General features: G+C 40.6%; 2 protein-coding genes across 14 annotated transcripts in view; one reads left to right on the top strand and one right to left on the bottom strand.

The window, feature by feature from the left end:
* Positions 1 to 7,543, bottom strand: part of USP33 (ubiquitin specific peptidase 33) — a 102,296-nt gene extending 94,753 nt beyond the window's left edge. For 3 of the 6 annotated variants that reach the window (XM_053247931.1, XM_053247928.1, XM_053247932.1), the window contains exon 1: positions 6,788 to 7,197. The gene's annotated coding sequence lies outside the window, so the exon portion shown is untranslated. Of the gene's footprint in view, positions 1 to 4,675; positions 4,695 to 6,787; positions 7,198 to 7,408 lie in introns of those variants that run through there. The other 3 variants (XM_053247933.1, XM_053247929.1, XM_053247930.1) reach the window with 3 other exon arrangements.
* MIGA1 (mitoguardin 1) overlaps positions 7,502 to 15,392 on the top strand; it is an 83,329-nt gene continuing 75,438 nt past the window's right edge. For 2 of the 8 annotated variants that reach the window (XM_053247961.1, XM_053247965.1), the window contains exons 1-2: positions 9,489 to 9,640; positions 11,772 to 11,947. In XM_053247961.1, coding sequence (XP_053103936.1) covers positions 11,849 to 11,947 — 99 coding nt within the window. In that variant the 5' untranslated portion in view covers positions 9,489 to 9,640; positions 11,772 to 11,848. Of the gene's footprint in view, positions 7,525 to 9,406; positions 9,641 to 11,771; positions 11,948 to 15,392 lie in introns of those variants that run through there. The other 6 variants (XM_053247964.1, XM_053247962.1, XM_053247963.1 and 3 more) reach the window with 6 other exon arrangements.

Below are 15,392 nucleotides of genomic sequence, written 5' to 3' on the forward strand. Positions count from 1 at the left end.
TTTGCATTACTGAAATTAATGGACTTTTGCACGATATTCTAATTTTCCGAGTTTCACCTGTATATAAAACAGCATTAAAAAGGTTTTTAAAAATTCATACATAGGGCAAAAAAGGAGAGAAAATTCCCACTGATTGGAGCTAACAAGACTAGCTGCTTCCACATCACCATCTGCCTGGCTTCCTGATGAGAAGAGCAAGGTCTTCTGAGGCCCCAGGCTGCTCACCCCAAGGCTGAGAGCCACAAGGTCGAGAGCCCTTGTGCTCTCGCCCTTCAGCTCACACCAAGAGGCTCTCACCCCTGGCCTCCTGCTCCTTATAGCAGCAGTAGCCACAGCAGCAGCAGCCCTAGTGATGGAACACACCTGGAGGAGGTGGGGCAGATGGAAACAACAGTCAGTGCCCCACCCAGGCTGTCTCTCTTCCTTCCCCCAACCCATGGAAGCTATTTTTGTCTCAGTTGTCTGAATTCAACTAGATTGTTAATCATCATGTAGAGTTGGGGGCAAGACCAACTGGGCAAAAGGATAGTCTGAGCCAGTAGCAGAGGATGGCCGTCCACACCTTGGCCTCCACCTTGATCAGGCCTGTCCACAGGCACAAGGGGACACTGGAGACACATCCTGGTACTTGGAGCACTGCCCACAAGAATGTAGATTGTGCAAGTTCCAGAGTCGCAAAGTTGGGCAAGGGGCCCATATTTAAGTCAGGTGCTGACATCCACACTAATGCCATATACATGGAAGAATGTTTAACACACACAAGTGAGGGGGGGGGGAAGATGACCATTGGTGCATCTAACTCAGTATTGCCTACACAGATTGGCAGCAGCTTCTCAAGGTTGGAGGCACAGGTCTCTCAGCCCTATCTTGGAGATGCCAGGGAGAGAACTTGGAACCTTCTGCATGCAATTATGCAGATGCTCTTCCCAGAGCAGCCCCATCGCCTAAGGGGGATATCTTACAGTGCTCCTGTGGTCTCCCATTCAAAGGCAACCAGAGCATTCCCTACTTAGCAAAGGAGACTATTCATGCTTGCTACCAGAAGACCATCTCTCCTCCATGCATTCCAAAAATATGTCCCTGAGGTCATGAAATCTTCAGGAACATCTCTCCCGGAGACACAGGCAGCTGCAGAGGGAAGGCAGGAATCAGCAACAGTTACTCTCCCCCATTGTGCATATGCAAAAGATCCTTCTGTGCATAAGCATTAGTTTGGAAGACAATACCATGATTTTAAGGGCTGATGTTTTGGAGCATTTAGAATTTAAATCTTGATAACAGCTGACTAAAGTGGATTTGACACAGTGCTAACCAGACAGGATCCCCCATTTGAAGCTACCAGAACCCTAAGTTCAGTTTCAAAAGCTTTCTAGCCTGCCATTAAGTGGAATAATCTTGGTGGGCACCAACAGAGGGAGAGTGGGTAATTTTCCATAGAGTTTCCCCATACTTTAGTTTTTGGTCAGAATGTTTCAATTTCTAAAAATTCACTGGCCAACATCCAGACTACCACTGTGTATATGCAGCAGTGCAAGTTCCAGGCTACTTCTGTGCTGACGCTTGAGCAGGGGAAGCAGTGGTGTTTGATCACAATATGACCCTGAGAGTTGCGCAACCCTCAGAAACGTACTTTGATGATGCCCAGTGAGCTTCAGAGGGAAGGGGAGACCAGCAAAAAAATCACCCTTTCTCCTGCAAGTGCACATTGCTAGTCCAGACTAGTCATTGTTTCATAAAATTCATTAGTCACAATGAACGGATGCCAGTGAAATATTAGGCAAGTTTGGCAATTTCAAAGCCATAATTAATGTTTTCCAGGTGATTATCCCTTAAAAATGCAAGAGACTATGTTCAGTATACATTTTCAGTATAACATTTAACACACGTTTTTATTGATCCTCCCACCCTGAAGCAAATATTTCAGTTCAGCTATTTGGCTACTTCTATCTCAAATGTTTTTCAATAAAAGAATTAAAATGGTGGGATTTTTAACTAAATAAATAGGTCAAATACTATGCCAAATCAGATCACAATCTATTGAGAGAATCAAGGAAATTTGCATAATTTAATTTTCTAAGGCAAAAAAAAAAAAGCAAGTAAGGATTTTCCCTCCTAAAACCCATCTCATCAACGTCGGCTTGATGGTGGTACCACATCTGTGGAACTTTATCCCTAGGGAAAAATGCCAGTATCTCTTTCATTGTTTTAAAATGCAGCTGAAGACTATTTTTGCCTAGACTTTAGACTCTAATCTGATCACTGAAATTTATCTGTTTTTAAACTACTGCTTATATATTTTTGGTGCATTTTTAGACTGCTTATATATTGCTTCATTGTATTGTATTTCATGTTGCAAACCACTTTGTCCTTGTTTTTAACAGAAGAATATAGTATCCAAATCATTAAAATATATAAAGCAGAATTTAAAACCAGAAATTTCCAAATTTAAAACATGTAGTCTACAACTACATCTACATCTCATACTCAAGAAATAATATATCTCTGAAGTAAGTTATAATGAATGGTTTGTTGTTTGGTACATACACAATAACACTTTGTTAATTCAGCTTTGGACTGCAGGTAAGACTTCCTTTGAACTTAGCATTTTTATACAAGGAAAAAAACATAATTTGTCTAGTGAGCTATAAAAATATATGTTTATTTTATTTGAGCCAACATCTCACTGGTCTTGACCAGTTTTTAAACAAATCTGTAAACAAACCTCTTGGATGGTATACTGATTACAAATCCTTTTTAACTCAATGCAACAAACCTATGTGAAGATGTCATATAATAGATGCTGTGTCAACATAACATTATTACAGATTATATTGCACTAACGTTCCTAGGTAATCCAGGATGCTAACAAGAAGGGTTAGTGCAACTGCAACAAATACGTTATTGTACGAAATTACCACTAATGTTACGTTACACAAAATTACTACATAATCATACTGAAATATAAAGACAGGGCACTATATGAAGAACTTAATATATGGAATATCCTAAAGTCATTCTAGCTGCCTTAGAGACATTTACATAAATTATTATAATGAAGATACCCAGAGCTTGATAGATCTGGATTGGCCTCAACAGGAGGACACACTACTGATATAGCATGCACCACAATCACTACTATAAATTCTTAAGGATTAAGTTCATAACATTTTAAATGCTATATTTAAACAAGTTATTGAAAAGTAATTTTTTTTACTTTTCAAAAAAATAAGCATTTTTAAAAAGTACAAGCCATTCCAGGAATCTTCATTATTTAATATGCTGTGAAAAGGCTGTTTTAGAGTTTAAACCAATTTGAAGGAGCAGAGTTTTAAATTCCAGGCAATGATATGTCTAAAATTAGATCCTAATTGTATATATGGTTCTATACAAAGCTTACTACTATAGGAAATGCTCTTGTTTGTCATGCTGTAGGTTTTTAATCAGTATATCTATTTTTTTAAAGCTAATTTATTGCAACTCATAAGGATTCAAATATGTACAAGTTAAGAACTTTATACGATGCCTTCAACAATTATGATTATTTGGTTCAACATATAAGCTCTCCCAGAGATATATAACTGAAAGACAGTTGCAGTAACCTTTGCTATATAACTTCTTGTTGAACATTTATGTCCCTGTGAGATACAAGGGAATAAACTAGGGATGTGCACGAAACAGATTTTGTGTTCTGTTTCACCCTTGAAAAATACACAAATGGCCGAAACATTCAGTAAAAAAACAAAAACAAAACAAAACCGGTTCGACTGGTTGTTTTGACAGAACCACTCAAAACATTTTAAGTGGTCACAGGGAACAATGGGGAAAACTTGAAACACCCCTTTGTTCCCCATGGGTAGCTCCAGGGGCCTAAATAGGGGAAAGGAGGCTGTGATCACTCCTGGCAGCCCCTCTGAGTGAACGAGATAATGAAAAAATAGGGAGGGGTGGAATTCGAGTTCTTTGAACCCATCCACTTAATTATAGTCACACCCCTGGCTAGCTCCTAGGGACACCTAAGTTTGCTGGGTGGTAGGGCATGATGGGTGCTAACTACCACCCAACCCACAAAATTAATGGGCAAGCTGGCAATTTTAAACTAATTTTAACCTTTCCTTGAACAACACTGCCAAAGCCAACAGTAAAAGGGAATCTGCCCCTCCCAACAGAGACACATTTCAAACACAGTCCAAAAATAAATTACTGCCAGCCATAGTGCCTGTGCTGCAATAACATCATTGGCAGAAGTTGCTCTTTCACATACACTTATGACTCCTTTCTTCCTAGCATTGCAACAGCTGCCACAGCAGCACCCTTAGCAGCAAGTGTAGCCATAAGCTCAACCACAGCAACTTCAGCCACATTTTGACTGAGTACACCTTGCAATGCAAATTGCAGACCAGACCAGGAGTCAGTGAAGCTCAAGTTAGTCTCAAGGTCAGACATGTAGCTCATGACTGCAATCACCAAGAAGTCTTACTTACACACACACACAGCTCCCACTGTCCATTCCTCACCATAACACTATCTCATGGACAAAACAAACCACAACTCAAGGAAGAAAGGCACTCAAGTTCTGCCTTTGTCAATCTGAGTTCCAGCAGAACCAGATAGTTATAGCAGCAAAAGCACAGCATATTATACTCAGTGCTGAGAAAGGAAAACCACAAAATCAAACCTTCCTTGGTTCTTCCCTCCTCAAAAGACTATAAGGACTCTCTCTGCTTCCTAGTCCCTTTGAATACATTTTGAAATTCCCTCCAAAAGTGTTCCCCTCTCCACTCCCTTCCTCCAACCAATGGGGACACTATTGCCCATGATGACACCTGGTTTAATAAACCAAGCAAGGAGATTGCAAACCAATCAGAAGCCAGTGTCAGAAATCCATCCAGCAAGAGAAATTCAGGCATCCAAAATGATTGTCAGAATGTTTCAATTGAAAAGGGGCTGTTCTGCTCCAAGCTCAAGATAATCTCTTTATTTAAAGGATGTTCTGTTTTGAGGTCAAAACACTCAAAATGGCCTGTTTCAAGTCAGAATGTTTCACCATAGGAATGTTCTGCACATGTTGCCTAGAATAAAGTCTGCAGTTGTAAAACTCTAATGCTATGTGTAATTTCTTTCAAGTTTATACATTGAGTTGCAAGCACTTCTTGATACATATACTATTATTGATAATCAGTTTTCTTGTTTTATCTTGTTATACTGTTTAATTCTTTATATTCCTTTCCATTCTGCTTAAAGCTTGTGTCTTTTGGTGATTTCACAAACTGATTTATATTAAATTCAACCCTTTATTGCAGTTAAAGCACTAACAGCATAATCTATGCTACACCAAGAATTCAACTCTACTGATAAAGCCTTCTCATTCCGGGGCAAACATGTACTCCTTTCATATTTTTTCTTCCCATGACCTCTCAGAGAAAGGAGGAAAAACAGGATCCAAGATTAAAGCAAGCCTTCTGTATTCAACTCCTTGTATATCACTTAAAAAGAAAATCAACGCTCATCTTTAGCACAAGCTCCCACACCCAACAGTGTTCAGAGACATTTATAATACTGATTTTCCCCATTTTACAAACTGCACTATACAGAGTAATTTAGATAAAGATATACACACTTTGCTTCATATTCCTGTGTCCCCAAAGAGCTCACCCTTATCAAACTTAGTTTGCATTATATTCAATGCTTCACTCACAACTGTGCTAGTTCAGTGTTTCAAGAACAAATGTACTCAACAATTATAGAAAACAGTTTAATGATAGAACCTGTTCCATGCTGTCAGAGTTGCCTGACAGTTGCAATTTGATCCTTTGAAATTTTTATCTCTACTATTCTGCAGTGTGATCTGCAGATTGATCCTTTTGCAGCAGAACTACTGCTCCTGCACTACTGCAAGCTGCAGTGGGGCTGTCAACCATCACTTATCTAAAACCATACCTTGCACCACTGCACACATCTCTCTACTATTTATCAAACCCAAAATCTGAGCTAGAAAAATAAGGAAAAATAAATCTCATCCCCTTCTCTCCCCCTCACACAGTACTGTTTCCCACGGCCTTTTAACAACCAAAAGCATCAGACAGTATTCAGACATTACATGAACAGTTCTCACTTTTTCATCAAGATATTTGCCCTTTCTTTCAGATTACAGAGTTCTATTGTATAATACTATGCCTTACTTATTTAAGTCTGGTACCTAGACCCAGAATCCTTCATTTAGTGCTTAGTGACCTAGAAAACCACTGCAGATGTGAAAGAAAAATCACTCTGCATATGCCCAGACGTGCTCCCCTTCATTATTATTTCCTTCACATGTTGCAGATTCAAGTACTGGCATTGAACCAGGTTCTGAGCTCTGTCGGCACTACAGATTATTTCTGCCCAGTTGCTGGAGAAGGGGGGGGGGGCGGGCGGAGAATCACATATATGGCAAAAGGAGAAACGAGTATAAAACACATGCTGCGGGAGGACGGCCTTCGAGGGTCAACAAAAGACAAGTGGACACTTTCTGTCACCAACTTCAACCAAATAACGCAGGAGGAAAGAAAGCAACTCCAGGCAGCCAGAGAACCTTAGTCCTCCAATTCTAGAGACAGAATCAGTGCCTCGTCCAATTCTTCCACAGCCGCACCCCAAACCGCCGTAGGCTACAACTCTGTGCAGTTACTCAGGAGTAATTCCCATTATCCTCAATAGGGTTTCCTTCTGAGCAAACATGCTTAGAGAATTTGGCTCTTCCCTGAGTCAGTCCTGGCGGAGAAAGACAGTCTTGGCACAGAAGACTCACCACACTAAAGACTTCACCTCCACGGCCCCGAATGCCACTGCTTACTATTCGGGAGCTGCTACTGCCGAATCCTCACCTGGTGCCTAAAGCCAATCCGGGAAAATTGGCCGCGCAGTGGAAGAGACCGGGAGATGGAGGACGAGAAGAAGGAGGAGGAGACTCCTTCCGCTTCCTTCTTTTTCTCTCAGTACTCCTCCTTCCTAGCTGTCTGTACTGACTCCGACTGTGCCATGCGCGCACTGCCTTAGCCACACAGTTGATGGGATGTGCCCCTCACAAAGATGGTAGCGTTTGCTTTCACTGCGATAGCGGATGGTTCGTTTTAAAAAAAAAGAGAGAGAGAGAGACGGAAATTGCCCCCCACAAAGATGGCGACACTTGCTGTCGCTGTGATAAGAGGTAACTGTTGAAAAGGCAGGGAGGGAAAGGGACTTGCCCCTCACAAAGATGGCGGCACCCAATATGCGTAAACACCACGCCACTAGAAAAGTGATAGAGATAAGAAAAAGGAGAGAGTGAGTTTTCGCTTTCGAACACTTCTCACAACAGAATCCTTACACCTATTTACTGAAGTAGGGTTGCCATATTCTGACTGGTTTAAACCTTTCGGCTTGGACTTACTTAAACCTCAGTTCGGTGGAAGGAGTGGATAGGCTGACTGCGTGTGAAAAACGTGTGATGCGAAGGCCTAAGAAGAAGTCTGCTCTCTTCTGATCAGGGAGGAGCCGCTGTCCTCGGTTTGCACCCCGCCCCCCCCTTTGGAAAGAAAAAAAATTATTGTCCCCTTTCCTCCATCTCACTTGCTAGACTGATAGTTCTTTTGTCTTCTGGTCGAATTTCGTTGTTGTTTTATGAATCCATGAATTTTGTTAGAGTAAACGTAAAGTGTCCCGTCGAGTTGGTGTCGACTCCTGGTGATGACCACAGAGACATGTGGTTGTCTTGGGTAGAATACGGGATAGGTTTACCATTGTCATCTTCCACGCAGTGTGAGATGATGCATTTGGTGCCGCTGCCTGATAGAGATGTTTCCCACATACCAGCGGGGATTCGAACAGGCAACCTCATGCTTGCTAAGCAAGTCATTTCTCGCTGCGCAGAAGGGGAGCAGAAGTCATACATCTCCCTTATTGGAGACAATTAGGAGCAGAAGTCATACATCTCCCTTATTGGAGACAATGCAGCCATCTAAGACTTTATCTTTGCATTGATTGGCAGCTGGGTGCACCCAACGCAGAAACAAATATAGAAGTTCGTGCTTCTGCTCAAACTCGGATCTCCTTGTGTGTTTAAATATATTGCATTTTTAATTTTAAAACTACGGGGCAAATGCAAATATAATCCAGCATTGTTAATCCCAGATTGTAGGGAGGAGTGGAGTGCGTGGGCCGGGGCGAAGTTTTTTTACGACATCTTGCAATGTATTCCAGTTTTATAATACCTAGATGTAGTTTTGGGGAAAGAATTTACAACGCCTTCCGTTTCAGAGGAGAGCAAGTTAAATAGATGTTCACGATAGCTCTCTAATAAAGGCTTTACTAACTGTTGCGAAATAGATCTGACTTGTAAATACAACTTAGTCCCCTGAGAGGGAACGAACAATTGGGCCAATTTACGTGTTTTACATTTCTAGAATGGCAGAATTTCTCCCTTGCCTAAACCTCACAACTGAATCTTTACACCTGTTTACTCCGAAGTAAGTTTCACTGTGTTCAGTGAGGCTTGTTCAGGGGTCTAAGGAGAAACATTAAAGTTCTCAGACTCGCACGGCAGAGTATGCTCTGGTGGTAAAGAAACTTAGCCCAAGAGATTATCAGGAGACATTAGGTTGAGTCTTAATAAACAAATATTTAAATATTTATTAAGAAACTAAAGCATCACACATTGAGAGAGATAGAACATACAGGCATTAGAACATACAGGCATTAGATAGAACAAACAGGCATTAGCCTTCAACAACTGAACAACGGTTCTACTTGACCCAAACAGACCTGTTTATTTATTTATTTATTTATTTAACATATTTGCATACCGCCCCAAACACAAGTTCTCTGGATGGTTTACAAAACATCTATTAACATCACCACATGCTTCTAGAGGCTGAGAGGTTACTGAGGTGCTTAGAATTCTCATTTCTAACAAGGTTTACTCCCCAGGTAAGTGTGCAGGCTGCAACCTTATGCGTCCTTATATGAATACAGCAAGACCTACTGCTATGGAAATATGCATAGGATTGTGCAGTTAGACTGGGAGGCGTGAAGCAGCGTGTCTATGGAACACAGAAGCGGCGATGTTTGCAGCCATTTAACTAGGTCTGTGTTCAATCCTAGGCACGTTTACCTCAAGTTGCAAAAACCGCAGCCTAGTTAAATTGTCGCCTCCTCCGCATTCGGAATCAAACCCAGTGCTCAGCAGAATGGTGATGCGTTGGCTGTTTTCGCTCTTAGCAATATAGAACAATACATATATGTATTTTTAGAAGTAAATCTCGCTGCTGTAGTCAGTCAGGTTTACTCCATAGTTAGGAGTTTATTTAGGATTGCAGCCTGATAGCGCTCGATACAGAAACAAAATAAATCCTGAAGCTAGAAGAGCTTGTGTTACTCTAGACTTTTTCTTTCTCTACGATTCCCTCCCCCCCTCCTCATTTTTTAAAAATCGGCTGCAAAAGCGGCAGGTGCAAAGGAGGAGCCCTTCGCTTAGCGTTGTTGCGGCTGCGTTGCCTAAGAGGTAATCCCGAGAAGCCGATCCTGCCGGGTTAGTTCCGTTCTCTTTCTTTTGTGGTGAGGAGCGGGAGTGGAGGTGACTTGCCTGTCCAGCATGAGAAGGGCCACTTCTAGCCCATTCTAGAAGGTGGGCAGGCTGCGAACCCAGGGCCAGAACTAACAGGCTGGCCTTCCGGGAAATCTTGTGGTTCCGTTAGCTAGGATCGCAAGATCGAAGTTTCAAGCATAAAGAATGCTTTCGAGCTATGACGCTGGAAAATGGGCATCCATTTATGTTTGATATCATTGTGGGGGGGAAGAAACGCCCATAAGTGACACGGGATTTAAGACAGTGGTCGGCTTCTTAAAATGAATAATGTGGCCATTTAGCTATCTTACTATAAAAGCAAGATTTTTAGAAATCCCCCCGTGATTTATTTTTAATGGACTACTCTGATGTCTCTGTAATGTGTCTCTAGCTTTTCACTGCAGTCATGGATGCTGGATGCCTAGTTGTTTTCCTGCAGAAAATCTTAAACTGTTGACATACTGCTTTAAGATGGCATGTTTTTTCTTCCTTTCTTCTACTAGAAAGACTTGTTAAAATAATGGACTCTAGTAATCCAGCATAATAGAAGAAAGTTGGAACAAGCCCATTTTGACTAGGAGCCTTAAATTGCTCTGTGGGATATGTGTGGAACAGTAAACTCCAATGGCAACAACTCAAAGACATTTCTTAGGAGTGCTTGGATGTTACTTGCATCTTTAAAACATGCCCTGATTTGGCGGGGGAGGGGTTGTTTTTCTATGCAGAAATAATACTACTATGCTATCATTCCTTTCACATTTTGAGTAGGTGCCCTTGGACCCTGCCCTGGACTTGGTACTTTTCAATGTTTTTATCGTAACTTAGATTAATGGATGAAGAGCATCCTCATCAAATTTGCAGATGACAGAATAGGGAGGGATAGCTGATTACTCAGAAGTCAGGAATATAATACAAAATTACCAGCTGAATGGATAACTGGACAGAATGAACAAAATGAAATTCAGCAAAGGCCAAGTTTTACATATAGGCGGTAAATAAAATGCACAGATATAGGATGGAGATACTTGTCTTAGCAAAAGCATATATGAAAAGAATGTTTGGACTGCAATCGGTCATAAACTGAACATGAATCAGAAGTGTAATGCAGATGCAAAATAGGCTAATGAGATTTTAGGTTGCATTATGAGAACCATGGTTTCCAGCTCATGAGAAATAATATTTCCACAGTAACAGACCTTATCTGGATACAGTGTCCAGTTCTTGGTGTGATTTTAGGAAGTATGTAGACAAATACTTTAGGAAGTATGTAGACAAATTGCAATGTGTTCAGAGGAAGACAACGAGGATGAGTGCAGGTCTGGAAAACAGCTCTGAGGAAAAGTTGAAGGAACTGGATACAATTAGTTTGGAGGGGAAAAGATTTAGGGAGAACATGAAAGCACACTTCAGATACGAAGAAGCTGTTGCACAGGTTAGGCTAAAGACTTGTTCTCTGCTGTCCCAGAGAATAGGGCTAGTAATGCACTTAAGATGTTCCCTTGATGTTCAACTCAAATCTACCCTGATGTTACTTAGCAGTAAGTGCTGTTTGATAATAGGACCAATTACCTAGGAATGTGGTTGATTCTACCTAGTTAGAGGTCTTCAAGGAGAGGCCATTTGTTGAAAATGTTCAAGCTCTCAATTTCTTGCATGAATTGGACTAGATGGCTTACAAGGCCCGCTCCAACTCTGTGATTCCATTCAACTTCATTTTGTGTGTTTTGAGACTAGTTTAAAACCTTGTGTGGAGAAAAGCTGCTTTGGGTTTAAAACAAAAAAAGTATGTATGATACTTAATCTAAAATGCCCCAAATGTTTCTGTCTGACACACAGGAATTTATTTCTGGAAACTAATCTGCCTTTTCCTGTGTTGTTTCTACCCGCTCCACCAAAAATATCTAACAGTGTTCTGTGTTAGTTGGTCAGGTATTGGAGGATATTCCTTTTGGACAGAAACCTGTACAGCCTCCTGTTCCACATTTAAGAGAGCCATTCATTGGCACTAGTTTGCCTTCTCCAAAGAGCTTGCAGAATCTGCACCTAATCTTGTTCTTTTAAGAACGTTCAGTGTTCAGCTTCAGATAATCTCTCTGTGTACCCCTTGAGCTCTGCAAGGAAGGTTGAAGTCATTTGAAAGAACTTCTCAAGGCATGACGTATGTCGTCCAATATCGGTCTTTCATTGGCAGAATACATCTGACATCACGTGCAAATAATGTGATTTTGAGTTAATGTCACTTCATGATGCTATGGGAAAGAAGAAGCCATGTCAGAAGACGCTGTTAGCGAGACACATTTTTCTTTCAAGACAGCAGCCTTAAGAATCTTTGATCTTCCCCTTTCTTGGTATTATTCTCTAAGCCAGGTAACAATTTCATTACAGTATAGTTTTTGTAATGCTTTGACACTGAGCCAACATGTTAATGTTTCAAGATCTAGCAGTATTTTATGTAATCTACTGTTGTGTATCCATATTTGGTTAAAATACTTCAAATGTGTATATTTTCTTGTAGTTAACTTCCGTTGCACATACCATCAGACACTATTGTACATTCCAATATACATCAATCTCTTTTGCATAGTAGACTGCAGAGGCTGCTCTGAAGCTTCTGCAATGCCATACATCTTCAAATAAGAAGTGAATGCAACTATATATGTATTAGCAAAACCATACTGACTGGTGTGTTGTTGTTTTTTCTAAATCAAGGGTATTAGTTGGTATTGTGTCCAACCAGTTTTGGTATATTTTCTGGCTTCCAAAGGAAATTTTTTTTAATATGGAATAGAGATATGAAATGCTAAAATATAAACTAAAAATGTTATGTTGATAGCTTTTAAGCATCATACAACAGCTTCTAAGAATATATTGATATTATATTGCTTAAGCAGTATATTTCTTAAGGAACTTAAACACCCTTAAATTGGGTTTTCTTATTAATGCATGTAATGGAAAGCTTTAGCCAGTTTTTTTGTTTTGACATTCTTAGCAATGTGTATCTATTTCAGTTTTGTTGACTACCTTTGACTTACAGGATGTGCATGGCAGTCAATTAACATAACTATTCATTATTGTCATGTTCTGTGGAATGACGAAGGCAAAAGTCAATGTAGAACAAGCATTTGTGTTTTTTGGGATGGATGTTTTCAGTATCTGTTTCTGATGTAGGTTAGGGTGGAGTCCCAGTGATGAGAATATGGCTGCACTAAAAAAGGAGGTGAAGTGAAAATAGAATAGTTAAATCCATGTGTGGTGATTGTCACATCTTTACACATGGGAACAGGGGCGTAGCAAGGTTGGAGTGAGCCCAGAGACAAGATGTTAAAATGGGCCCCCCTCTGAAATACACACACAAACACACTTCACAGTATATAGTGCACTCACCATCACATCCCCATTATGAATATGGTGAATATCTAGTTCACAGGGACAGATCCAGCAGGAAATTACAGGGGGTGCAACAAGAATCCCCCCGATAAAAGATTCTACCCCCATATAAATATTGGGGTTTGGATTTTCTCTCTCTTGCAAATGTACTATGCCAGGGGATGTCAAACTAAAATTTGGTGGTGGGCCAGATTAGATTCTGATGCACCTCTGGTGAGCCACACATAGCCTTGCGCCCACTTCATACCACCTATATTCCTCCTCCTCTCTGCTCTCATTCCTTTTCCTTTTCTCTTCCCCCCCACTTTAATTTGCTGAATTCACTACTTTTTACACTAAAATACACTAAGGGAAAGATTGATTTTTTTAATTTTTAGAAGAAATTCAGAACAAACCTGCTAATACCAGCTTTTTACATGGAAAATCCTATCACTCTTCCTCTCTCCCTTACAGAGATGTTTCTAGGTATTTAAAAGATCCGGGGGGTGCAACACGGGCAGGTGGGGAGTCATGTGACATGCCTCTGGGGGGGCCCTTGAGGCATTGGGGCCCCAAGACAACTGTCTCCCCTTGCCTAATGGTAGTTACGTCCCTGCAGGGGAACTCTTGAAGGAACTGAAAATCCCTTGTATCCAATAACTCAGCTTTCATATACAGATGTGACTCTGATCCAGAGATCTGCAAATGCAGCAGCTGAATGCATTTCTGCTGCTATACTTGTGGATACCTTTCACCCACACATAGTGGTAGCAACAGTCCAGGTACTCTTCCCCCTCTTCCCCTAGTAACAGTTGGACAAGGGAAAGACCAGAGGGATGAGGAAATAGTAGTTGACTCCTTGAGCAGGGCAAAATGTATTACAATGTTTTATTTAAAATAGTAAAATTATATGTAATACATTTATTATTAGTTTAACTCCATACTTGGTGCATGAGATAATCTGCTCACTGATTCTGTCCTAAAACATCTGTTCATAAAGGTCTCATAAGTCATGCTTACTGCTAGCACAGTGGTATATATTTATTTATTTCTCACATTTGTAGGCCACCCCAAACTTCCACCTCTGGGCAATTTACAACGGTATAACACAAATTAAAAAGAAAACCTTAATACCATTTATATATTCACCTGCAAATAAGTTTGCGGGCAAATATATTGGAAAAAGAGTTTAGAAATATTGTTGGTTTTTTAATGTTTAAAATTTTAAATTCTTTTTAAAATGTTTATGCTCTGCTTCAGAATTTGTGTGTCTGTGTATAGCTGTGCAATAAAGAGCTGTGATCATGCACATGCTTTGTCTGAATAAGAACTGTTATTTGATAACATCCAGTTCGGGCTCTGGTCATGCAGTTTATTGTGGGAACTTTGTTTGTAGGTCAGTCTTTCTCAGATGCATGAAATAAGCTATGAAGGTCATGCATACCAGTAAATGGATGTTAAGGTACGCAGGAGAATGAATAAAGTTTAAAAGTTATTAAACAGGTGTCCTGTGCTGTTACATAAAGTTTTGACATCAAATCCAGTTTCTTGTTTGCAAACAATAAACGGTAGTTTAATAGTTTACTTGAGCAATAGGCGGGGGCATAACCACCCTGAGCCACTTTTGGAAGGGTGGTATAGAAATCAAATAAATAATAAATATTGCAAAGGAAATACACAGGCAGTTCTTGTTTTGTTTTAACTAAAGTGAATACCTGGGAGAGCAATCAGCTGGGGAGGAACTGGGAGCATCTGTTTTTCCATGTGATGGATACAAGGAGATATGATGATCGGGATTGAGCAGACTGTTCCACGGGAAAGAGGCTCAGACTTACAAAGGCTATGTCTCTTTCTGTCCATCCGTTCATCCCCTGCTAATCCCTTGAGGTGTAAAGCTTTGCTGTTGAATGCTGGATGAATGCAAAAATATTTCTCATCCAGGATGTCTTTCTGGATAACCAAGCTGACCTTATGTGTGATAGAGACTGGTTGAATGAGTTGGAGTGAATCACTCTCAGCTCTGTTCTCCAGGCTTACTGATCTTGCAGCAAGTTCAGATATAGACAAGATCCTCAGTAGTGCAAGAGTGGTCTTATGCTGTCTTGGCCCTTGTCCATTTTGGCTCATTAAAGCTACCAAAGTTTTGTTATTGCCAACTGGCTGGAGGTGATTTTTAATGCATCAATAAGGGGGGGGAGATATCCTCTCTTCTTGGAGAAGTGGTGGTCGGCTTCTAATTTCCCCCTTTTGGGAAAGGCTGTAGAGCACATGATAGCATCTCACCTATAGAGGGTCTTGGATGATATTGCTTGTCTTGACCCATTTCATTCTGGCTTCCACCTGGGGTTTGGGAACCGAAAGTTTCTTGATTGTCTGGTGGATGGCGTATGTTTGAAACTGAACAAGGAGAATGCATCCTTTTTGGTTCTGCTGGATTTCTCCATGT

The sequence above is a fragment of the Hemicordylus capensis genome, chromosome 4 (genome assembly GCF_027244095.1).
Source record: "Hemicordylus capensis ecotype Gifberg chromosome 4, rHemCap1.1.pri, whole genome shotgun sequence".
Taxonomy (NCBI): domain Eukaryota; kingdom Metazoa; phylum Chordata; class Lepidosauria; order Squamata; family Cordylidae; genus Hemicordylus; species Hemicordylus capensis.